This window comes from Glarea lozoyensis, assembly GCF_000409485.1.
Source record: "Glarea lozoyensis ATCC 20868 chromosome Unknown GLAREA3, whole genome shotgun sequence".
Classification (NCBI taxonomy): domain Eukaryota; kingdom Fungi; phylum Ascomycota; class Leotiomycetes; order Helotiales; family Helotiaceae; genus Glarea; species Glarea lozoyensis.
The window spans coordinates 1,403,694-1,426,626 of record NW_007360998.1 but is presented as its reverse complement, the minus strand read 5'-3'; the positions used below and the strand labels follow the sequence as shown (position 1 = coordinate 1,426,626).

The 22,933-nt window shown below is 46.4% G+C and overlaps 7 protein-coding genes across 7 annotated transcripts; 3 read left to right on the top strand and 4 right to left on the bottom strand.

The window, feature by feature from the left end:
- Positions 1-495: 495 nt before the first annotated feature.
- On the top strand, positions 496-3,193 carry GLAREA_00467 (Metalloproteases (zincins), catalytic; the record flags this gene model as incomplete). Its single annotated transcript, XM_008085225.1, has 5 exons — positions 496-838; positions 903-1,183; positions 1,261-2,040; positions 2,094-2,351; positions 2,399-3,193. The coding sequence occupies 5 exons, from the start codon at positions 496-498 to the stop codon at positions 3,191-3,193; spliced, it is 2,457 nt and encodes an 818-aa protein (XP_008083416.1).
- Positions 3,194-4,164: 971 nt separating this feature from the next.
- On the bottom strand, positions 4,165-6,691 carry GLAREA_00466 (Ypt/Rab-GAP of gyp1p; the record flags this gene model as incomplete). Its single annotated transcript, XM_008085224.1, has 4 exons — positions 4,165-4,512; positions 4,561-5,689; positions 5,737-5,916; positions 5,967-6,691. 4 exons carry the CDS (start codon positions 6,689-6,691, stop codon positions 4,165-4,167), a joined length of 2,382 nt encoding a protein of 793 aa, XP_008083415.1.
- A 205-nt stretch (positions 6,692-6,896) lies between these two features.
- On the bottom strand, positions 6,897-7,448 carry GLAREA_00465 (uncharacterized protein; the record flags this gene model as incomplete). Its single annotated transcript, XM_008085223.1, has 1 exon — positions 6,897-7,448. One exon carries the CDS (start codon positions 7,446-7,448, stop codon positions 6,897-6,899), a length of 552 nt encoding a protein of 183 aa, XP_008083414.1.
- A 968-nt stretch (positions 7,449-8,416) lies between these two features.
- On the bottom strand, positions 8,417-11,030 carry GLAREA_00464 (Ankyrin repeat-containing protein; the record flags this gene model as incomplete). Its single annotated transcript, XM_008085222.1, has 4 exons — positions 8,417-9,925; positions 9,974-10,375; positions 10,424-10,803; positions 10,853-11,030. The coding sequence occupies 4 exons, from the start codon at positions 11,028-11,030 to the stop codon at positions 8,417-8,419; spliced, it is 2,469 nt and encodes an 822-aa protein (XP_008083413.1).
- A 553-nt stretch (positions 11,031-11,583) lies between these two features.
- On the bottom strand, positions 11,584-12,823 carry GLAREA_00463 (Galactose-binding protein; the record flags this gene model as incomplete). The annotated part of the gene is made up of 2 exons (XM_008085221.1): positions 11,584-12,557; positions 12,730-12,823. The coding sequence occupies 2 exons, from the start codon at positions 12,821-12,823 to the stop codon at positions 11,584-11,586; spliced, it is 1,068 nt and encodes a 355-aa protein (XP_008083412.1).
- Positions 12,824-13,465: 642 nt separating this feature from the next.
- Positions 13,466-14,297, top strand: GLAREA_00462 (uncharacterized protein; the record flags this gene model as incomplete). The annotated part of the gene is made up of 2 exons (XM_008085220.1): positions 13,466-13,613; positions 13,669-14,297. The coding sequence occupies 2 exons, from the start codon at positions 13,466-13,468 to the stop codon at positions 14,295-14,297; spliced, it is 777 nt and encodes a 258-aa protein (XP_008083411.1).
- A 2,935-nt stretch (positions 14,298-17,232) lies between these two features.
- On the top strand, positions 17,233-18,156 carry GLAREA_00461 (uncharacterized protein; the record flags this gene model as incomplete). The annotated part of the gene is made up of 1 exon (XM_008085219.1): positions 17,233-18,156. The coding sequence occupies one exon, from the start codon at positions 17,233-17,235 to the stop codon at positions 18,154-18,156; it is 924 nt and encodes a 307-aa protein (XP_008083410.1).
- Positions 18,157-22,933: the final 4,777 nt, after the last annotated feature.

The following is a 22,933-nucleotide window of genomic DNA, read 5'->3' as shown; positions in this document are numbered from 1 at the left end:
AACTATCATCATGTTAAAACTTTTCTACGTCCTGCCATAAAATCTAGTGGCACAGTACATCTGTTGTGCTATTTAAAGTCAATCTACGATGAAGTGCAAGTAAACTGGTTGGAAGTGGACAAGCGGAACATGATAAGTGGCAGTTGAGAAACGATACATGAGATATTTTGTATACAAAATCATATACCTTTTCAACTAAGCAACACCATGCTGTGCCCAGGTGCATTTCATCAATTATATCAAGCAAATGATATCTTACTGAGCTCTATCCATCGCGAGAGTGGTTCTGGTGGTTACCCAGGTAGGTCCTTAACACCGAAGCCTCGAATGGAGCTTTCCCCGCCTTTCGCTCGCGGTTGCCGCCTGTACCCGCATAAGCTACCACGACAACCAGCCGCTACGGAGTACACTGGTGTACTCTTGCACGAAGCAACCAATGTGCGAACCCATTGCACAATCAGTGCTTTCATGAACTTGTAGCTCCTGAGAAGCTTCATGAATAGCGAACGACGGCAGAAATCACGTTCAAGATCAAGAGCAACCTCAAGAAGTCGTTCAAAACAACCCGACGCCACACCTGCGTTCGTCAACTTCGTAATCCCTCTCGCCGGTATTCTTACAACTATTACAGCTCGACTTTACGATATGGCAGGCCCAACGCCAAAGTCGGATGCATCAGAGCGATCGCCGTTACTTTCTCCAGCTAAGGGTGCCGATGACAATGCTACGACTGGCCAAGTCAAAAAGGCTGCACGATGGGTGACTCGAAATGCAGTGATTGTATTTATGAGTGCACTGATCTTGGGAGTTGTGATAACACTATGTCTCTTCTTCGGATGTAAGTTAACCACCTACTACAGCTTATTCCAGTCGTAAAAAGTCAATTGCTGATACTCACCTAGCTCAACCTAAGAAGTCCGGCTCCCAATCCGACACCGAATCAACAGTCTGTCTAACGCCAGCATGCGTTCATGCCTCCTCTGAGATTCTTTATAACCTCGCCCCGAACTACAAGGAAATCGATCCATGCTCAAATTTTGAGGAACTGGTATGCGGCGGTTGGGATGACAGACACGATTTAAGGCCTGATCAAGGAGATGCCTTTACTGGGACCATAATGAGCGAGAACTCGCAGATGTTGCTGAGACATATCCTGGAGGCGCCATACCCAACTGAGTCGAAGGTACGCTTTGTATTTTTCAATAAGTCATTGACAGCAATGGAATGGGGGGTAGAGTCGATAGCTGACATTTCCAATAGCACTCTAGCTTCTCGCCAGCTCAATTGGTACAATCTCTTTCTTCTGTTGACCAGCAGAACTTCGATAAGTTGAAAGATGCATATTCTGCTTGTATGGACGAAGTAACAGTTAAAAAGGCCGGGATTCGACCACTCGGTGGGATTTTACGGCAAGTAGCCGAGATGGCCAAGTCCGATGACAGCAGCACAATATCAGATACTGTTTTGTTTCTTCACAAACTCGGAGTGACGGCGCTACTTTCCTTGGGCGCAAGTGCCGACGACAAGGATCCAGACACAGTCGTCGTGGTCGCCTCTCCGCCTTACCGAATTGGGCTCCCTGCCAAAGATTACTACTCTGATGATGCTGTGGTGAAGAAATACGAGGCTGCTACCGCTGCTGTCATTGATCTTCTCCACCCTTCAAATCAAACTGAAAAGTTCGCGCACGATCTTGTGGAATTCGAAAAGAAACTCGCCGCTGCTTCCCCGGATGCGGAAGATAGAGATGATGTTACTAAATACTACAATCCGATGAGCCTTCAGAATGCAGACAAGCTTACCCCCGAAATCCACCTTGCTAGTCTCATTGGTAGATTAGAGCCGGCGGACGTCAAGACGGAACGGATCATTGTCATGTCTCCAAGCTATATGGCGAATCTTACAGATATTTTATCAGAGACATCTAAGGAGACTTTACAAACATATTTTGTCTGGAAAACGATCCAAGCATTTGCCTCCTATGTTGAGGCAGATGAACTGAAGCCTTACAAACGATTCTTAAATGAGCTGCAAGGCAAGGTAAGGATCACGCGGTTAAGCTGGCCTGCTTACATGTTACTGACAATGTTTAGGAGGCCGATTCGGCCCCTGAGAGATGGCGCACTTGTGTCGCGAATGTCGATGAAGATTTAGGCTGGATCTTGAGTCGCTTCTTCGTCGAAAAGGCTTTCTCCAAGGATGCTAAAGTGTTTGGTGACCAGGTTGTCTCTGATATTAAGGATCAGTTTATCGAGAAACTTAAAGTGACCACCTGGATGGATAAGAGTGTGATCAAGCTTGCTATTGATAAGGTTCACAAGATTGTCCAAAAGATTGGCTATCCAACCAAAGTAAGCCCCTTTTCCGAGCCTGGCAAATTAACACTAACATTATAAAGAGTCCAGATATCATGGATCCCCCAAGTCTCCAGCAATATTATAGTAGTGTAAATATCACCCCAACAACTTTCTTTGAAAATACGCTCTCCGTGAGTCGGTTCGACGTCGCTCGTGGCTGGTCAGCCTTGGGAAAACCTGTCGACCGTGATGAGTGGGGTATGACAGTACCAACCGTCAACGCATACTACAATCCTCCTGGCAACGAAATTGTTTTCCCAGCAGGCATTATGCAATTTCCAGTCTTTGATGTCAATGTGCCACAATATCTCAGCTACGGTGCATTTGGGTCTGTCTCTGGCCACGAGCTGTCCCACGCTTTCGATTCGACAGGTCGTCACTACGACCAGAACGGCAACTATACAGATTGGTGGACCAACAGCACCGTTGACGCCTTCAAAGAACGCGCGGAATGTTTCGTTGATCAATATTCTCAATTTTCCGTTCCAGGGCCAGATGATAAACCCTTACACGTCAACGGCCGTCTCACACTCGGTGAGAACATAGCAGATGCAGGTGGCGTCACTGCCGCCTTCGCCGCCTGGAAGAAACGTCAAGCTGAGACCCCGAACCAAGACCTTCCTGGTCTTGAACATTTCTCCCAAGAACAACTTTTCTTTGTTGGCTACGCTGGGTGGTGGTGCGGAAAGAGTCGCAAGGAGACAGCCATCTCGAGAATCTACTCGGATCCGCATGCTCCAAAGTGGGCTAGGATTTTGGGAACGATGGCTAATTCGAGGGATTTCAAAGAGAGTTTCAAGTGTGCGAGTAAGGAACCTGTGTGTGAGATTTGGTGATGGGAGATTTGGATTGGGGCGTCTTGAAATGGTATTATATGCGTATGGAAATTGGTCAGCCAGCAAGTGGTTTGGTTTATTACCTGCTTGTATTATAACATGGCCATTAAAGGTGGTCTGCTGTTATCGTTATCTACAGATAATCTAAATATGGGATTAAAAGCTGCAATGTTAGAACACTAGGTTTCGTCTAACTCGTCTCTCTGACTGCACCTGTATATCTTCATTGAGCATTCAGAACGAGTTATCCATCATCATCCGTTTTGTCCAATGCATACGGCGGCGCAGTCCACTTATCCATCATCCATGAGGCTGTGGGAACTTGGAAATCCGCCTGTTACCTGATTTTCGCAGCTAGAAAGCTCACGCTAAAGAACGGGAAGAACTACTACGAGTCCATGATACCTTACGTCACAGTGTGTGCCGAATCCTCGCAAGAAAAACAGAATCACAGCGTCATCAAGATGTATCAAAAATAAGGGGTAAACAAAGGTATCATATTAATCTAGCATTCTTCGAACCCCCATCTTTTCCTGTACGATCGGTTTCGAATTTACTTTTGCTATCCATCCTTGGCCATCCCATCTCATTTCTCTTCTGGCCCAAAACACAACACCATGATTCTCCATCACTCATCTCCCCCCATCTCACCGTCTGACAATCTTTCTCTTCCCTCCAAAAAATTAACTAAGTGTGTAGGTCTAGGTCTTAACCTCATGCCAAGATATCGCAATATAAACAGTACAGGTATCGAAAACCGCCAAAAAAGGACAAATCAAAATAAAGGTATAGAGCGAGGGCCGTCCGAAAGGGGTATAATGCGCCTTTTTCCTCCAAAAGAAAAAAACCCCCAAATGTGATTAGCCACCACTCCATGTGCAATGACAAAGGAAACAAAGTATTAGACACACTCCGGATAGGCGAGGGCGTGTTGAGAAGATTACGTCGTATTAGTTGTTGTTGATTAGGTATTAATGTTTTCGCTTGCGCGATAATTTCCATTCCGCTTTCGTGACTTTCATAAGTAACTCCTCGTCTTTGACGGGGATCCAGCTGGTGAGGATTTTCATGGCGTTTTCGAAGTCGCTGTCGAGGAGGATTTCGCGAGTGCCGTCGATGAGAGCGGCGGAAGTGGCGTGTAAGATGTCGAGACCGCCTGCAAAGGGCCGTTCCCCAGTCACGGGTATTGAGGGGTCCGAGTCGCCGAGTAGCATGAAAACATCCCAGACGCGAAGTTGGGCTGGGAAGGGAATCGAGTAGTTGAATAGTGTGAGATACCAGCGCGTTCCGTAGGCAGTTGGCTCGATGAGAAGTTCATCCTAGATATCATTAGTTTCTGCATAACAGGTCCGAAAAAGTGGACTTACAAGCTTCTTCGTCACTTCACGGCCCTTCAACCATGACTTCTGAAACTCATCCAGCGCAGCCATCAGCCCAGGAAACCCATGCTCATAGAGCTTGTTAAGTCCTCGTAATGTCCACATCCTCGCTAACATGACAAAAGCCATCTCCTCGTCATAGTAACACAGCAAAGTAGCTGCCAAAGATGCCATGCCTTGAACATAACCAGTCTCCGGGAAATATAAAGATAGAGCGTGGAGTACACGAAATAGCAGTCGTTGCCCGCCTCGATACCTTTTCCTGAACATGATGTGGCTGTTGATGGTCCTGGGAACGTCAAGATCAATCTGAACATCATCCGCAGAGCTTTGCTTTAGTAGTTTGTAAAACGCAGCCTTAATGTCCTCGTCAGGTACGTAGCCTCCGCGCTTCTTCGCAGATGTCATCAGAAACGAATGCCACGCAGCCGCTCTCCATCGATCCGGAATACCCTTCCAGGTTCTCTCTATAAGCTTTGGGCTTCGTGTATCGAACTGAAATTCCATGCCCTCTCCATCCTTGCCAGTCTTGACAATTTTGGCCATCTTCCTCCACTTCTCAGTTCGTTCAAACTCTTTCTTCTTCATGCCTTCCACAGCCTTCCCACCTTCTTCGTCCTCAGCGATATCAGCTAGTCCAGGTGGTAGAGTGAGCATATCACCTGCTTCTTCCATCCAACGTCTGTCTTTGTTGCCTGGAAGTCGGTTGGCAGCCGCACGGAATTGCGACCTACTACTACTCCGGCCCGAATTGGTTGATTCCTGAGTGTTTAATGACCTAGCAGAGACCTTTCTGTTCGGCCCATGAAGAAAGTTTGCTTTCGCGGGCCTGGAAGCGACAGATGATGACCTGCCGAATCGTCTCTTCCTCGGGGTTTCAGATGCCATCATCAGGATAGTAGATACTCTTTGCGGCGGCCGTGGCTCTGGCGTTCCTGGTCTTGAATTCCGACGCAGATTTATGAACCCATATCTGTCGACATCTTTCCCATTGACGTCCTCCCAATCTTCGATCCCTCCAGCGCGTTCATGTGTTGTTCTATCGCTCCGAGCTGAGAAATCACTGTCGGGACGCGCGTATAATGCTTGTATGTTTGGGGTTGATTGACTGATAGATCTGTAACCATTAGTAAAGAGGAAGATTTGCCACACAAGATCACTTACGGCATAGGTACTACTTCTGCTTTGATTTGCGCAATTTGAGCATCCAATCCAAGAGATATGCCTCCTTCCCGCCAGTCGTAATCTTGCTCGTACATAGATCTCACCTTTTGCGACTCCTTCTCGATATCGTCCGGCAACAGCTTGACAGACGGAGTGGCTAGCATTGAGAAACTGGGTTGTCTGGCGCATTGAATTAGCTGGAATCAATTGTAAAGAACAGAACAGCATACCTTCGACCGCCGTTTTGGCGTAAATGTCCATTCACTGCCTTTTTTCCTCCTAGCATAATACTTCCTCGCTTCGAGAAGCTCAATTGATTTAGGAAATCTTCGTCTAACAAACTCTCTGTCGGTATAGGTGTGGTTATGGGCGAGAATTCCTCGTCGCTGGTCTTATCTTCCCTCACTGGTGTCGTGGGAATCGTAGGTTCCGACGAACCCTTCTTCGAACTCTGTCTCCTCCAGAAATTTCCTGTCTGCGCCGCGGTCTTTCCTGTCGTGGGTGTGGTGGGCGATGCAAGAGGATTCGGCGCGTCCTCGATTTGCGATGCGACCGGTTGCGCCTGGACGGCCGTCGCCATGATTTTATTGAAATCTATCGATATTCCTGTAAATCCCAACACATTGTCCTCTTCCGTCGTAACGCTTCCTTCCGTCGACTTGGACGACGTGGTGGCTGCCAAGCCCGAATCTCTCTTCTTGTCGTCTTGAACGGTCTCTGATCGAGTGCGCAACGCGGGATGGGTATCCTGGGGAGGGAGACGCGGTGGTGCGACCGTGACAGCGATAGGCGGTTTCGCAGCAATGGCCTCTTCGTACCGAAGAACAATCAAGCCACCATCGCTCGAGCAGACTTTCGACAGGAGGGTAGGTGGTGGAAGTGCGCGTGGAGGAGAAGGAAGAGATGATTTCATCGATCGCGAACGGAGAAGACTTGCTACCCTTTCGGGTGCCATCTCTTTCACGACTCACGAGCGAGCGTTTTGGGCCCAAATCTTAGAGCGCAGGGTTGGTGTGCGCGAGTGTCTCGTCCGAAATGCTCTCTTCCGGCGTGGAGTCACTGGAGTAGCGGCTCAAGGGTGGATTAAATGGTGGATTGCGGTGCTGGGTCCGTCGGCAGTCGGTGGTAAAATTGGCGTGCGAACGGTCGAGATAGGAAGTTTATTGACTTTCCGGTTGGGGATGGCGATGAGAAATGTTGCAATAAATTCGAGCGGCGAAGGTGTGGGAGATGTTGGAGCTTCGAGAGGTGAAATTCAAAAACAAACATTCAAGATTGGCCTCTCGACTCTTGGGAGACACTGGTGGCAGTTGTAAGAAAAGGAAATTGGTTCGTTGATGTTTTGCGTGGGACTTTTGCAGTGTCGGTAGTGTCACCGTGTCACTCTCACCCAAAGCTGCTCGCTGCAACCCAACCGCCTGTCCATCGCGGCTTCCGCTGCCCGCAACACGACTGCAGCCAACGACGCCCCCAGCGCACTCTCGATGCAGGTCAGTGTTGGTGCATCCACCACTCGACGAGTCGACGCCCAAATGAGCATCGACTCCGAGTGCGCCAGGCGTTGTTGGTCTCTCCTTTTCCCTTTTGCCTGTGCTGTGCTGCCTCCCTGGTAAAATCTCCCTCCCAGCCGTCCCCGTCGATCTGAGCGCAGGTACGGCAGGCATTTCCTCCCCTGTTAAAATGACAGAAAAAGCTGCTCCAATGCCCCCCATCTCTCGCACAGACATCCCACGATCCACGATCAGCTCTGGGGTGGGAGATATTCTCCTAAAGCCTATTTCCCGTGTTGGTTGAGTCTCGTCCTCCTCATGACAACTTGGATTTCAGGGCTAGACGCAACAGCTAGTCACAGCTCAATTACATTGCCAGCACTAAAGAACGCAACACGTCTAGACTAAATCATGAACGTGTCATGCCATCCACACTCGGACACTTCAGACGAACTTCCTCGAACCCAATCACCACGTGGAGCCTGTTAGTGCATCTGTAGTGCACCTGACGAGCCGCTCGAAGACGTGACCGTTGACATTGACGGCCAATACTTTACCTTCGAGGCAGATGGGGGTATACATGGACACTTCACGGTGCATGGCTGGGGTGGGAGAAGGTCGTGATATGCGCTGTTCGGTTTGGCGGTGGTGCAAGTGTCACGGGTGAGAAACGTGCTTGCATGAGAAGAGAATGATTTTGCTGCTGTAGAGCTACTTACTACCTTACCTTTGTTATAGCGGTCTCCTCGCGTTGCACAGTCGGTTGGCTGGCTGGACGTTGAGCCACTGTTGATGTTTACAAAGGTGTTCCGAGTCGCTGGGGATAAGTCGATCATTCTTGAGACCTCCAGCCTCCGATCGTTTGTGGAGAAACAGTGTGGACCAGAACCAGGTTCTCCAGATACCGTAGCTGGCGGGAGTCGAAAACTCCGCATTGAGCCTGGGAGTCCCTTGACAGACGTCCAAGCACTACCCAAATTGAAGCTTTCAATAACATTTATTGGTTTCACATACACTATACTATCATTGACTGAAATTGTGATAAACAATCATCAAAAGAAACCTCTTTGCCTCCATCTAACTCGGGGGGAAGTCTGCCCTAAACGCCACGCAATGCTTCCAAATGCTTCTTTCCTTTTGTTCCCAAATCTCGCTGACGTTGACTCCATACTCATCCCAGGAAGTCATATTCATTCGTCCTCATTGTCCCAATCGCGCTCTTCAAACGTACTATGTGCACGGCCGCCACTTAAATCTAGTTTCGCCAGGAACTCAGGAGGGATAGTGGGTATGTATTTTCGCTCACGTTCCCGGTTGACCCCGCCAAATCCAGCACCATAGCTGATGAGCATATCCGTACTCGTAGGAAGAGAGAATGGGAGCATCAGAGCGGGGTCCAAAAGCAGATTTTCTGGTGCGTCGTATTCATCATCGGGTGAATTTTCGTCATGGGCCGGATCCTTCGTCGGCTTCCCATTCGCATCGGAAGGGTTCGGCGGCTGGCTGTTGCCAGTCTTCTGAATAGGGGTTGTGTTTTGTGATACTGCAGCATTTTTCTTCTGTGTCTTACGAAGTTGTGTCTCTCGTTGCATACTGTTGAGATACTTCATGGCACTTTTCGGCAGGCCTTTCTCACCGACCTCTGGTCGATAATGCTTCACAGCATGAATAAGCTGCTGCCATGAGAGTCGGGTAAGCTGTTGAAGCGTGCCGACCAAGGCCTCCAAGTCGTCGTTCCCGAGTGATGAGAAACACTGGAGCCATTGCAGCAATTGAATAAGTGGTGCGAGATGTCTCCGTGTCGCATCTATCGTTGTTTCCCCACTTGATGTCATCGAACCATGCTCATAGTGCTCCGGCTGCCGATTGTTGGTTCTTGCCCATTCCTCTAAACTGGAAATGTTCATGCGTATCTGCATAGCCTTAGTTCTTGCGAGATATTTACGATTTGACATGATGCGATTGAACAGTTCTGCTCCGAGCCAGTATAACAGTTGAGCCAAAATTTGAGCAGTGATAACAGAATGTATATCATACAGATCCAAAACGAATAGAGTCGACGATAGTAGAGAGGTGATGTTTCGCGGTGATGGTTTGGCCCTTGCTTTTGGCGAAGGAGGCCGGAACCTTTTTTCGACAGGCTCTTCCTTCACCTGGTTCTTTCTTTTAAATATTTTCCATTCATGTTGGAAAGCTATATCTTCAAACCCAGGTATGGTCTCGTGCTCTAACATTGCCGAATCTAAAACTTTGTCCATTCTCCGCTCCGCGTCCCTTATTATGAGGATGAAGATTTCATTGATCAGTTCAGCAAGCTGTAACTGAAAGTCCGAGGTCGAGCCCGACAATCCAGCGTCTTTTTTCAAGTAGTGCAACAGCAAAGTGGCGTTGGAAATCCAGAATGCAAGAATCGTCATATCCCATTGGTTCTTTTCTACAACGTCGTTGATTTTGTCCATGGCCGTTATGAGTAGGTTGCCGAGCAGATTAGCATCCGCATGATAATGAGCGTATCGGGCACTGAGAAATATCATGTTTGCCGGGACGGGCTTTTGTGATGGGGATCGCTGCGGTGTCATATTTGTAATAATAATGTCCAAGATACGGTCAAGCTCGTTCTCTTGGAAAACGAACATCTGGTCGTGGAGACACCTCGTCCAATCGAACTCCTGTCCTTCGTCTTCTAATTCTTCAGGAGACTGTTCTATGTTAATCTTAGTTCCCGTATTGGTTGTTTATACCGTTACCTCTGGTTGATCATCGATTCCAACATTTCCCAAATCTACTTCCAGGTCCCTAGCACTTTCCATCATCATCCGTCTCCTCATTTCGTTCTCAGCCATTTCCTCCTCAAAGCGATCCTGAGAAAATCCTGGATTGTAGAAATCATCCGTGACACCTGCACTACCAATGTTATACCCGCTATCATGTAGATAGCCCGATATTTCGCTATCTGGTGCAACGAAATCGAATGCTGTCCGTCCAGACGAAGATTTGACCTCTGGAGAAGCGCCATGATCCAAAAGCGATTTTGCAATGCCCTTGTGTCGGTTCGTCATAGCCCACATAAGAGCACTCCATTGATTTCGGTCTTGATTATCCACATGTGCGCCGGCATCGAGAAGAGCAGTCACTACGGCTTCGTGGCCCTAATTACCGTCAGCAAATTGCAGAGATACTGTCGCGATATCACCCACAAAGCAACTAGCATATATTAGAGGGGCTGTCCCCTCTTCGTCCGGCGCATCAATATCAACAAAGTCCTTAGCTTTCCCGTTCAGTATTCTCAGTATTCTCTCAACATCGCCGTTACTCGCTGCCATATTCAAAGCCTTTTGTAGTGTGTCTTTCTTCTCGGGTTCCGTCAACTTCTCATCAGAGGCCACAGCGTTCTCATCCTCACTTGCAGTTCCATCTCGGTGTGCCGCCTGCGCAGCAAGCATTTCCATTAGTCTCGTGTCGCTGTCGCTAATCTTTTGGTTGGTAAGGTCATCATCGTAGTCGTTGTCTTCTAGCGATAGACTGTTGAATTGGAGAGGTTTCGCAAGGGAAGGAGTCGTTAAGAACTGCGATTGCCCTTTACGGTGTCAGTTCGTTTCAGAGACATGCCAGATATCTCGCCTCACCTTGCCAGGCATCATACATCTCGGTTTCCTGTGTGAAATGCGACGGGACACTTTTCCTATCGTCTAGAGACTTTGGCAGGTCATCCGGGAGGGTCCTGGACTTCTTTGGTGGTTGATCCTCAAATCCCCCATCGTCGCCAAACCCTCCAATATCCCCGCCATCAAGCCCAATATCCATCGCTGGTCGAGGACTGCATGTAGCCCGCACTCATGTACGGGTATGCATGTGTAGCCGATTATTTTCTCTTGGAATTGAAGATGTTCCGGGTGTATTTCAGAAAGTCTGGTTGTTGGTGTTGCATGAATTCCTTCAACTCGGAGATATCAACTGTTAATTCGATACGTGACGAGGGTCCATGCACAGCCGCAAACACTCACACTCAATCAAGGTCACTGAATAGGAACCTTAAATCTCAATCTGCGAAAACTTGACAGAACAACAGAAGAAATCCATCGTTCACTTGCTGCAGAGGAGGCCGCTGGCAACGGCTGCTACCGAATTATGGGGTACATCTGTTGGCTTCACTGGTGCTGCATTAACGTCTACTTGTATCAAGCTGCAATGACGCCAATCACGTGTGAGGGACGAGGGATCAAAAGGACTGAAATTTGACATAAAATTTGTTATTTGTGATATATAATTCCGTAGCTATTTGGCAAATTCAAACGTGTCAATGTCACACAGAATCCTCGCGGCGGTGTTGCAGGATGAAATCAATTATATTAACTTATTATTCGCTTCTCTTTCCGAGGACACGAATACGTTTAACTCCTCCATCGGGTATCATAACCAATTTGACGTGAGTGAAAGTCTTGTCTTTGATCAAAGATTCAAACTCATGCTCCTTGTCTGGACTGCATTTGCTAGCAGCCACAACCTCGACCCAATCCGCAGCGAGTGCTCCAGGTTCTCCCTCGCCGGACCAATCTATTGCTTCAACTTTTGCCTTTTGGGGGAAGTTCCCTCTAAAGAAAGCGGTGTCGACAACTAGATTCTGGATCTTCCCTTTTGCTCCCAGCTTGATGACGGCCCAATCAACATGGTCTTTGCCTCGAGATCTTGAGGTCTCCCATCCATCACCCATGTCCTTCCCTCTTCCTGGTAAGATTAGATTTGCAATGACACCAAAGTGTTGATCGCTGCAAGAGATAGCAACTCCGCCATTCTGTGCGGCAGCAAGATCAAAGATTGCTTCCTTGTCCTCTGGAAATACCGGAACCGCATGGCCGAATAATCTGAACCGAGCGATTCCACCATCTGGATACATGTTCAAACGAACATGGGTGTAAGGTTTCTTTGTTGGATTCGTCAACTTCCAGCCAAATCTCTGAGAAGGTCCACACTCTTGAAGACCAAGAATGGGCTCCCACTTCCCACGGTCTCCTTTCCAACCAACAACCTCCTCGTCACTCGAGCTGAATACTCCTTCCACGGAAATGGCTGGCGCATGATTACCAGAGAAAAAAGCAGTATCAACCTCAATACCTTCTACGGTTCCTGAAGCCACACCCAAGCGGATCACGACGTAATCAAAAGGGGCAGTGTTGTGACGGCGGGTTTCCCAGCCATCGTACCACGCACCCGAGTAGACCATTTTACCTGGTTGACGAATTGGCGGAGTTGGGGTGAGCAGGTTCGCTGCCTCCGCAAACCACTCATCTGAACAAGAGAGGACTTTGCCGCCCAGAGTGCCAGATATCAAATCTGATGATTGTCAGTACGGATGTCTTCAATAGCACAATTTGAAGGCACGGTGAAGCCATTTGATCGTCAAAATCCATTGCCCAGTATAGGGTAGTACAGGTCACACCACCATTTGATGTCCCAAATCCAGTGCATTTTGTACCACTTCAAAACGATAAATGAAGGGACTTACCAATGGTAGATGATTTGAAGGTTGCATCAATCTGGTCGGATGGAACCGAAGTTGCGGCCACATTATCAAGCTTGTATTCTGATTCTACCGACATGGTGGCTAGATGATGGTTCTTCGGGATGCAGCGGAGAAGTGAGATTCTCCCAGATCTTTATAATCGAGAAATTTTCACGAGCATCTGCTGTGTAGGTCCTATCGAGTAATAGACGTCCAAAACGTCGGCCGATTCCGCAAGAGACAGCATTTCCACTTGATAGCAAACCCCACCTTTGATCTTGAACGCACGAATGAAAAGCAGCCAAAGGCGAGCCAATCACCCTCGACAGAATGTAAGTGAGGACTAGGACAAACTCTGGTTGCACCTGGGCTCGCACAATATCATGATCTGCAGACGTGATACAGAATCATACTGCAAACACTCGATTTGGGGAAACGATATTTGATTGTTGCTCAGGTCGCAGGATGGCGCAATCTATTTCATCCTCCCATGTATTTGATTACCCATATGGACGAGGGGATTGGTGGGACCTATGCCTGCAAGCGTCATGGAGGGGCTTGCTTTTGTGAGCATTGAGGTGGGCACCAGCCGTACAACTAGCTCTGCCGCACTTAAAATGTAACAAGACGACATCCATCTGCCTAGGACAGCCTACCCTTATACTCACCTCTATCGTTTGCTCCTCGTCGACAGAGCAGTTCAAGGCATCTCCCGAATAAAACCATTCACATCCGCATCATGGCATCCGCAACTGGTATTCCACAGAATATCCCCGACACAAACGGTCATTCGCCGGAGGGGTATGCTGAAGACGAACCTTTGCTCGGGCGTCGTGGAGACGCATCGCAGGAGGAAGGAAAGCCTCTATACCATAATCTCTATCTTGGTACTTCTCGCTTTAAATCTCTATATGGTATGGCCTCTCACTAACTCTGTGGTAGGAACAGCAGTGGTCGCGCAGGCGGGAATCCTTCTGCTTGTAGCGTCTGTCTGGGCCAATGTCTTCCTCAACGACCTAATACTCTTCTCTGCGCACCCTCTTCTAAACTCTGCTGGACTTCTCGCCCTCACCCAGGGCATCCTCATTCTCCAACCCACGCACACCCCGCAGCAGAAACGACAAGGAACGATCGCACATTTCACCATCAATAATATTGCAATCGATGCCTTGATTGCTGGCCTTGTTGTAATCGAGTACAACAAGATCGCTCATAACGGTACTCACTTCGTGTCTGCCCACGCTATTCTCGGTCTGATCACATATATTCTACTCGCAATTCAAGCTTTAGTCGGCTTTACCGCCTACTTCTTTCCACAGCTATATGGCAGCGTGGACAATGCAAAGTCACTATACAAATATCATCGTATCAGCGGATATGTTATTCTTACTACGATGCTTGCAACAGTTTGCGCAGCTACTCAGACCGATTATAATAAGAACGTATTGGATATCAAGCTTTGGGCTGTGTTGGTTTCATCGATACTTCTCCTTATTGGGGTCTTGCCGAGAATCAAGAAGCAGAAGCTGGGTATTACAGGACCAAAACCAAGTGGTGCATTTGGACAGTGATTTAGATGCAACCTAAATCAGGGGCTATGGTATGGTTGAACTTCAAGTCTCGCAATATTCGGAGGCAGAAAAGCTCACGGGTCATTGAGTAGGAAACTTTTCTTTATCTTAAATTGAGCATATAGCAAGGGAGTCGGAGTTCGCTAATTGCGTCGGAATATAACAGTATCACGATTGGACTGATCGGACAACAGCCGCATTACAAAGATGAACCTAGTCGCTCAAATGTCACTACCGATTTACAAGAATCACTTCTCTCTTTTCTTTCTACGACTCCTTCTACTCACTTTACTACTCTTTGTCGTACTTGAGACGTGACGTGAACTATTCATTAGCTTATCCTTCAAAGCTGTTCTTTCTTCTACTCCAGGGTACCCAAAGTTTTCTTGAGATTAAAGAGCGCATATTCCATCTACTCGGAACCCCTGTTTGTGTCCCAAAGTTTTTGAATGACATCCCAGTATTTTTGCCTGTCTGCTAAAACATGGGCAACATGCCCACTTGGCGTGAAGTTCTCGCTTCTCACGCTAAAACCTCTCTCCGCTGCCAGTTCCATATGCAACAAAATGTCCTTATACCAAATCAACCTGTCATCTGTCGAGTAAATGTACAATCGTACGCTTTCTTTTCTAATCACATTTGTATCATTCAACTCTCTCCAAGCTTTCTCAAACGGGTCTCCTCTTTTCGTCGCGGCCAAGGCACATCGCCATATCGACAACAAAAAAATGTCTTGCAAGGTACGTAATAAATGGATCTTTTAAGAAAGAAGGAAGGACATAGACCCATGCGTCCGCAGTTCTCCAGTCTGTTCTTCTCGCTGGCGTACTGTCCATTACCAGATTTTGTATTGGAAGTAAGCCATTGTCACCAAAGTGTCCTTGTAGCTGAATTGCACAATCACCTGGTCAAAAACCTTTGAGTCAGTGACTCCTTCATCATTATCCTAAAACAAAGGTGGAAAAGAAAAAAAGAGACCACAGGCGATGAGAAGTGATGAGAAGATCTCAGAGCTGCGTTTAACGGAGGAATCAATGACGGCAAAGCTCTTAACAAGAAGGAATGTGTACATACGATAGGCAATTGCCAAGTTACATTAACTAATTGCTCCACCACCCGAGAATATATGAACAAGGAATTTTTTCCTCTCATCAGCAACCAAAAACCTCACGCCAGGTAATAACTGTATCTGCTGCGCTTTGCGGGAGTAAAAGATGATAGGGCTTTTAGGGCAGAGCACAAGAAGAATATGCGATTGAGGATACAATGGAGCGTAGCTGGACAGGTAGCGCTTAATATGACGAGGCTCTGCTGACATCCATGAACAGATGATTATCGTGCTTGGTGTAACGTGATTGCTGGGAAATGTTGATGATGAAGATGCTTGTTGATGGACAGATGTTTTAGTAAATACTTGGCGATTGTGCCGGACGAATCCTTCTGCAGCGAAGAGGTTGGTCATTATTGCAGGCAGATTGAGACTTTGAGAGGTCACTGTCTTTATACCCCTCCGCTCCAACGTCGCTACGTGTTGGTGGTGTACAGAAATTAAAATACTACCCTTGCTCGTACAGGACAATTCAAGTGGTAGAATCCCCTGACAACTTTATTGTCTTAAACTCAACTTAGATTGGATACGTTCTCCCAAAAGACTAGACTTGGACATAAGTAGAGCAAGTTATATTTCTAAAACTAGTAGACGAAATATGCGATATTTGATTAACTTCATCGAAGAACTATCGCGTTTCGATTGCCGCTTACCTTACCTACCGGAAGCCTTGACAATTCTAGGTGTAGAGGTCTCTAATTATGTAGAATTTATTGTAGATGTTTGTCGTGCAGTACGATGAGAACGAAACGCTTACTCTAGACAAACATTAAACATACGAACAATAGATGGGTGACTTCTCGAACTCGTCAACCGATTCAAGAATAGCGATTATCCATGATTTGTAAGTACTATTTAAATCCTGACGATCGACAGGTTTATATTTGGAAATCAATAACGTCTCCTATATCTTACATGTTCTATTTGCGCTCTCTTCTTCACCAAAACATACATCTGGATGACGACGTGGATACATGATTTATGACACTATCACACCCACGGCAGACACGTGCGTATATATACGCATAGTTGGGGTAATATATCTAATAATTCTTCTACAAAACCTTTCAAAGAAAATCGGCTGATTAGTAAAAATAGCTCTTAGCTCTAACAGCGATTTATTCCCCGATTGTCCAGGTACCAAACAGTGCTGTGATTTATGTTGAAGGCCAAGTTATGTTCTCCGTTATTTTAGCGGGTTTTGTTAACAGGCTCTCACCCTTATTCTGAAGCTTTCCTTTCTTCCAAAGCCCTCGAAACATACACCAAGATCTGAAGGTATTACTATACTCAATCATCCTTCTTCAAAAGTCAAGGTCAGCATTTTTCCACGCGCACATTTCTGGATTTTAACCAACAATCTAAAAGACCCACCCAGTATTCACTCTCGGGTCTGATATCACCGACGAAGAACTCTGGAAGCTGTATCTTTCACTTGCGCCAGAATTATTGTTCTTTTCGTTAAAGTAATCAACAACTCGACAATAGCACAGCTCCACGATTGAACTCTACTTTCATACGAACCGAAGCTATAAACAAGACCAACACTTCTATCATTACTTCACTGGCCGGCCAAGCTGGGTTTTATGTTTTGACACTGGTCAAACAACTCCTGCTGGTTTCTGGGCTTCACTTTCAACAAGATCGAAAACCGTCCGCCTCAAATTGCAACAGTCAAATCATCTACAAATTTATATCCTCAGAAAATTGTCTAGCCTCACAACTTGTCATACCTTTCGCATTCAGATCTGTTCTCATCTCCGGCTACGAGTCTATCCAACTTCCAACCCATCCCAACGACACACAGGTTCCGTGGAAACCGTCATCATGACTGCCACTCGATCACCAAAGAAATGTTCGCGCACGACAAAGACCTTGCAGCAACGTCATAAAGTTTCAATTCAAAAGCACAGTACATCATTACCCTCTTCTATCAAGTCTAAATCTCCCAAAGCGGTAGGGAGAAAAACAAAGATACGAAATTTCAAGCTTTTCACCCAACTCCCTATCGAGCTCCGTTTGAAAATATGGAAATATGCCTCGGAATCACCCCGTTTGATACCTGCTTCATGGAAAACCAAAGGGAACGAAAGTACTGTCCAGGTATTTTATGAGCTCTACGCAGGCCCCGTACCCACAGTCTTGCAGATCAACCGCGAGTCACGAAACGAAGCTCTACGATTTTACAAACAGATTGGAAAACGCATTAATCTTAACGGCCCACTGTCTCAAGACGGTTCAATCTCTCAAGAGGAGCGTTTGTATATTAATGAGCAAGATACAATATACTTTATTGACAATGCTACACGCTACGACCTCCTGAAAGCGCTGAGGGCTATCAACAAAGCCATGCCATTGCAACGCTTCGCCATCCGGGCCGAAAGAACCCATGACATGTGTCATTATTACATGAGTCCTCCATGGGCTGGGCCAGTCAAATACAATTTTCCCTTACTGGATGCCCTGAGGCGGCTTCCCAACCTCGTTAACATCATCGTTACTGTTGATACTTCACTATTGTACAATGCGAAAAGCCCTCAAAGGTACTTTCTGGATAAGGTTCCGGCGAAGAGGCTCCATTTCGCCAATTTCCTTAACAAAGCAGTACGCCCTGAAGTATTCCAGCAATGCTTCGCCGATAGCTTCAAGACCGTTGCAGCACAAGGGTATCCTGCATGGAGGAAATTCTTGGATAGCAACCCAGGCTGGAAACCTCCTAAATTCGAAGTTCTTCATGTCAAGCGGAGATGACACAACATTTACACGGGCTTTGTTTAGTCGCTTGAAAGAAGCATGTTCGTTGGCATAACCTTTACCGGCTTATTGAGGGCTTCCCCAGACCTCTTCGTCGCTCATGTTTCGCCGTCTATATTCACATCAACAACACACTTTTAAGACATGATACGTTTTCCCTCCAGATTATGAAATTCCATACACCTATGAGTTCAGCTAAAAGTTTCTATCTACCTTTCACCAGCACCATGTCTCAACACCTTAGCAATTATCAAAAGTTAGCACATTCGATCCAAGAACTCCGTTACAACATCATCATCACGTTCATAGGGGCTCATCGCCTTACACTTGATCATCATCTAGATAACTGATCTAGAGAATATTAATCAAGTTAGACATACAATTTATTTATATTCGACTCATTTTAGTAGCACGGTTGAATTCTGCGGTATATTGGTAAGTTGTGTGATTAGATCGTGGTAGATGTTTCCGTGAAAACGACTCTCTAGTTTGACCCTCCTAGAAGAAACAATCGAGATTCTGCGACAGGATCATATCAAAGACGTATTTCTGCACGGAAATTCAAGAATTCGACTTTGACTTTCCAGTAATGAAAATGCCCTGAAATTCATGGAGTATCCTTCAGTGATACATAATCCAGGTAGGCAAAACTTTATCTTCTCCACATGGCTGATGTGAACTTCCAGCTGGATAAGATGGGAGAAGGATCAGATCTGTTGATGTAGTTATAATCTTGGCCCACAGACATGATCGACGGGATATTATCACGCGACATTGTCTTCGACTTGGAAGCAACCAAACGGAAAATACGGAGGCCCCTTGTGAGGGTTTCAAATGATGGGCGGGGTCCTCACGCAGCTTGATATTTTTCTGGACTTTGACGACAGAAGTTGTATTTTTGTGCAACCTCGAAATTCTGACCAATTCTCTTTATACTCTCACTAACTAATACAATTGAGCCACTAACACGGTATAGGTTTAGCAGCACTGCTGAAGTCCATAATCAAATGCCGTTCGTTGTCTTCGTATCTACTAGCGGAATGCGTGATTTATATATGGAAAACGGGTTGTCAAGAAGCCGTATTAGAACACAACTTTGGTATACACACTCTGATTAGTTGGCTTGCCGCATATAAGTTAGATCAGTAGATCCTTTCAAACGTATTTATCTCTATTTCATTTTTCATGTACACTTTCTGCTCAAGTCACGGACGAGCGACAAACATGTCTCAACACGTCTACATTATCGAGCACTTTCTTAGCTCTGTTGATCTAGATCTGGGATTCGATTCGAGGTGAGCAACGGACAGGAATGCTGCCCCTAGACTTGGAGGAAGAATCGCTCACTATAGTGTCGAATCGAGAGATCTCGAACCTCTAGAGGCAGTGAAAACAAGTCTTCTCCTACCTTTGGAACGCGCGACTCAAAACAATTCGATCGCGAAAAGAGCCAAAATCATGTGAGAGATTAATACTTAAAAAGAACGTGTTGCCCAAGGAGTTCAGCGTTCTTTTTGCTGTACGGATTTAAACCAAGCTTCGCGTTCCTGCTTACCAAGATCATGTATTGATTCCTGAGTCTTAATCAAGTCTTGCACTGCTTTCTCACATCTACTTCAAGTCAATGAAACCGCATCTTTCAAAAGTACTTGCAGCTTTAGAGCTTTCAGAAATCTAGTTCTGTACCGAACGCGTTTCATTGACCACCGTGTCTGCAGTAGCGTAATATTTCGCAATGTCTTCTGCAGTGTAGCTTTTCCAAGGCACGAAAATGCCGTGTCTAAATTCCATGTTCATCTCAGACCAGTGGATAGAGCTATGTCAACCGCTCAATTTAGACCCCCAACGTCGAAAAAGCGGAAGCTGCCTTGCCCACGTTATTGGTTTTTGATGGCGGGTACTGGCTTACTTAGTGCTTCAATGGCTTCTGCAAACTTTTCAGACGCGTACAATAATCGTCGTGTCGGTCATCTGAACTGCGAAAGGCAGAGAGAAGATTCTGGTCCATATTGACTATTCAGCAGAAGTGCTTTAGTAGAGCGAGATTCTAAGCTCTAATTGGAAAGTGCTGCATGTACTGATGATCTACCTGCCAGTACTGCCTGTGGGTGTGTCTAAGGACAAGCGACTTCCGCATCGTACTCGGAGTACCACATGGCAAACACCAACTTTCCAATTATGCCAGTCATTCTATGGCTTTCGGATTCCTACTTTAAAGTACACATCCTTTCCATTTTGGTCAAAGAAGAAGGTTTCGGTCGGTTATTCATGCAACTTAGCCATGTGCGTGCCCGCAATTCTTCCATCCTGACTGAGGCGAAAACATCCACTAGAAGGCCAGGGTTGCAGTAGACTCGGTAAGAGTCACCCTACAAGACATTATTACCTTTCGGTCGCTACGATGGTAATGGCGATCTTATACGCGTCCGGTGCTATGTCGCGAGAGCACGCGCAATTCAAACGGAAGAATCGCCACACCAAGAGGACAAGTGGCTGAAGCAGATCATGATCGTGATTTGCCCTGCCAGGCCACGCGAGCGAATGCAACCTCGCGGCAAACGGAAGTTAAAATCTCGAAATGCTGTTGATCACTACTTTTTCTGGAGATTTACCGACCCTACTGCTGGAGCGGTCGCGGACTATCTAACCGGTGCCGTTGCGCTAGGCTAGAAGAGACAACTTACAGGCCGTTTCAAGCCGTAATTCACATCATCGAAGTCTAGACTGAAAAGTGACTTGCAGATCGGAATCCTACAGCATCAGCTAGAAAACAAGAATTGGGTTTCTTGATGAGTTCGGCCGCAAAACCGCGGTTTACGTGTTTTTACTTGGAAGTAGTTTAACCCGATAGTGACCCGGGCTCGTTTTTAGTAGAACAATCCGCTGTCGATCAAGAAGCCGCTTGCTTACCCGGTTCTGCATGTTGGCCATACTTGGAAAACCAGATTCTCAATTAGGCAATGGTAGCTAGGTAAAACCTGCCGTTCAGTTGAGAAATCCACCTCAAGCGAGGTTGTTTTGGCATTCAACCTCTCACTAGACTTTCGTGAAGGTCTAACACTTCAACAGCTGCACAGTATCTTCGTAAAGCTGTAACTGAGATGATCGTCGAATTATACAAGTTTTTCTTCAGGGATTGCCGGTATTATTTTCAAATACCACCCCAGCATAGTTGCTATGAATTGAATTTATATCTTAATTATCGTCCTTCACGTGAACATGTGCTCAGGAATCCTTGTGTATGAGATTAGACCAATTGTGAGAGTGGACACTCGCTGGAAGACTTAACTAATGTAAGTATCGAAAATTTCAACTCCGTGTAGCTATTAGTGTGGGCAGGTCTCAGAAACTATAGAATTCTTTGGAACTTTGTGGTTAATTCGAGTCAACTCGCTGAAAACGATAGTGTTGAAAACCTGCGGCCAATACCAGGCGGACGGCGCTTAACCTCCTCGAAAGGGTAGTTAACCTGCCAACTTTCCCACTTGAGAATGTCACCGAATCGAGACATGCGGCGAAACTGGTAGTCCTTGGAGAAACAGTACGGTTGGCGTATTTCTAGACCCAGGTCTGCAGTTCCTTTCATCTCAGGTGAACAAGGCGGCTCGAGAAACAGGTCCTTCGCGAAAGCGAATCATCAGCACGGCATGGTCTCCATGTCCTCGGATCTTCTTAGAAGCCGGACAAAACTCGATATTTGACGGCGCAGCTGAATGATACATGTCCCATGTCGTAGTGTAGTCGTAACTTCGTTGGAATTTGCTGGGACGATGATCTCAAACCGTTTCACCGGGTGCTTTCGGACAGCCGACAAGAATATTAAGATCGGTAACTGCTCAGACTGCATGGTATTGCGCAGCAAATCAATGCCAGATGCCTTTTGCGAATGTTTAGTATTTGGGAATGAGTTTGGAAATAGTAAAAATGAAAAACTTGTCTCCAGGGAAGGTTCCCGCCTGGAAGTTCACCAACTGCTGATGGTGCTTCGGTTATTATCCGTCTCCCGTCTTGGAACACCTGCACCTGGCTGGTTCCACCACCTGCTTATCAAGTTATCAACTCCTGGATCTATCACAAAAAGCTGATGGTCAGTTAACTTAGATGCGTTATTTTTGAAAGTGTTCTGCATCTCCCTAAACATAATAATCAAGCAAGATGACGATGGTTGGCGGCACCAATAATGTAGTAAGGCTCGGTAGCTATGCATAGTTTGTTTTCAGCCTGACAACGAGTAGTTGATCATCAATGATAAAGTATTGTTGAGAATAATACTGACTACCTGGCACTTTGCGGAACTCTTCCCGAACCTTTGTACTTACTCTTGGTGTCGATAGAGAAGCAGATACTTGAGAATCAAGAGCCGCACGTGCTTTCCCTTCTTCTCACAATACGACTTTAATTAAGATCCCAGGTGGAAAACACACAAACAGGAGAATGCGAGAAAAGCGTATATTTTCAGATTTCCCCGCCGTGAACAAATAAGTGGTAGAATTTTAGCAATATAATTTAGAATACGAAGATACTTATCAGCAACAACTAGGTTAGATTAAGAACATAAATAGAGTATTACTGTACATACTACACGAAAGGTGACGAAACGCAATGTATTTTATTAATTTAAGCTAGTAAACATCGTGACCTCCGTATTCTGAATTTCTGCTGTTGGGGCCCGCGATCCGCCCACGTTTGCTCACTCCATAACGTCCGTTCGCAAGCCTGTTTCGCGGCACAAGTGTGCAAGGAAGTCTCACACCCTGGCACCCTGCGATCGCCT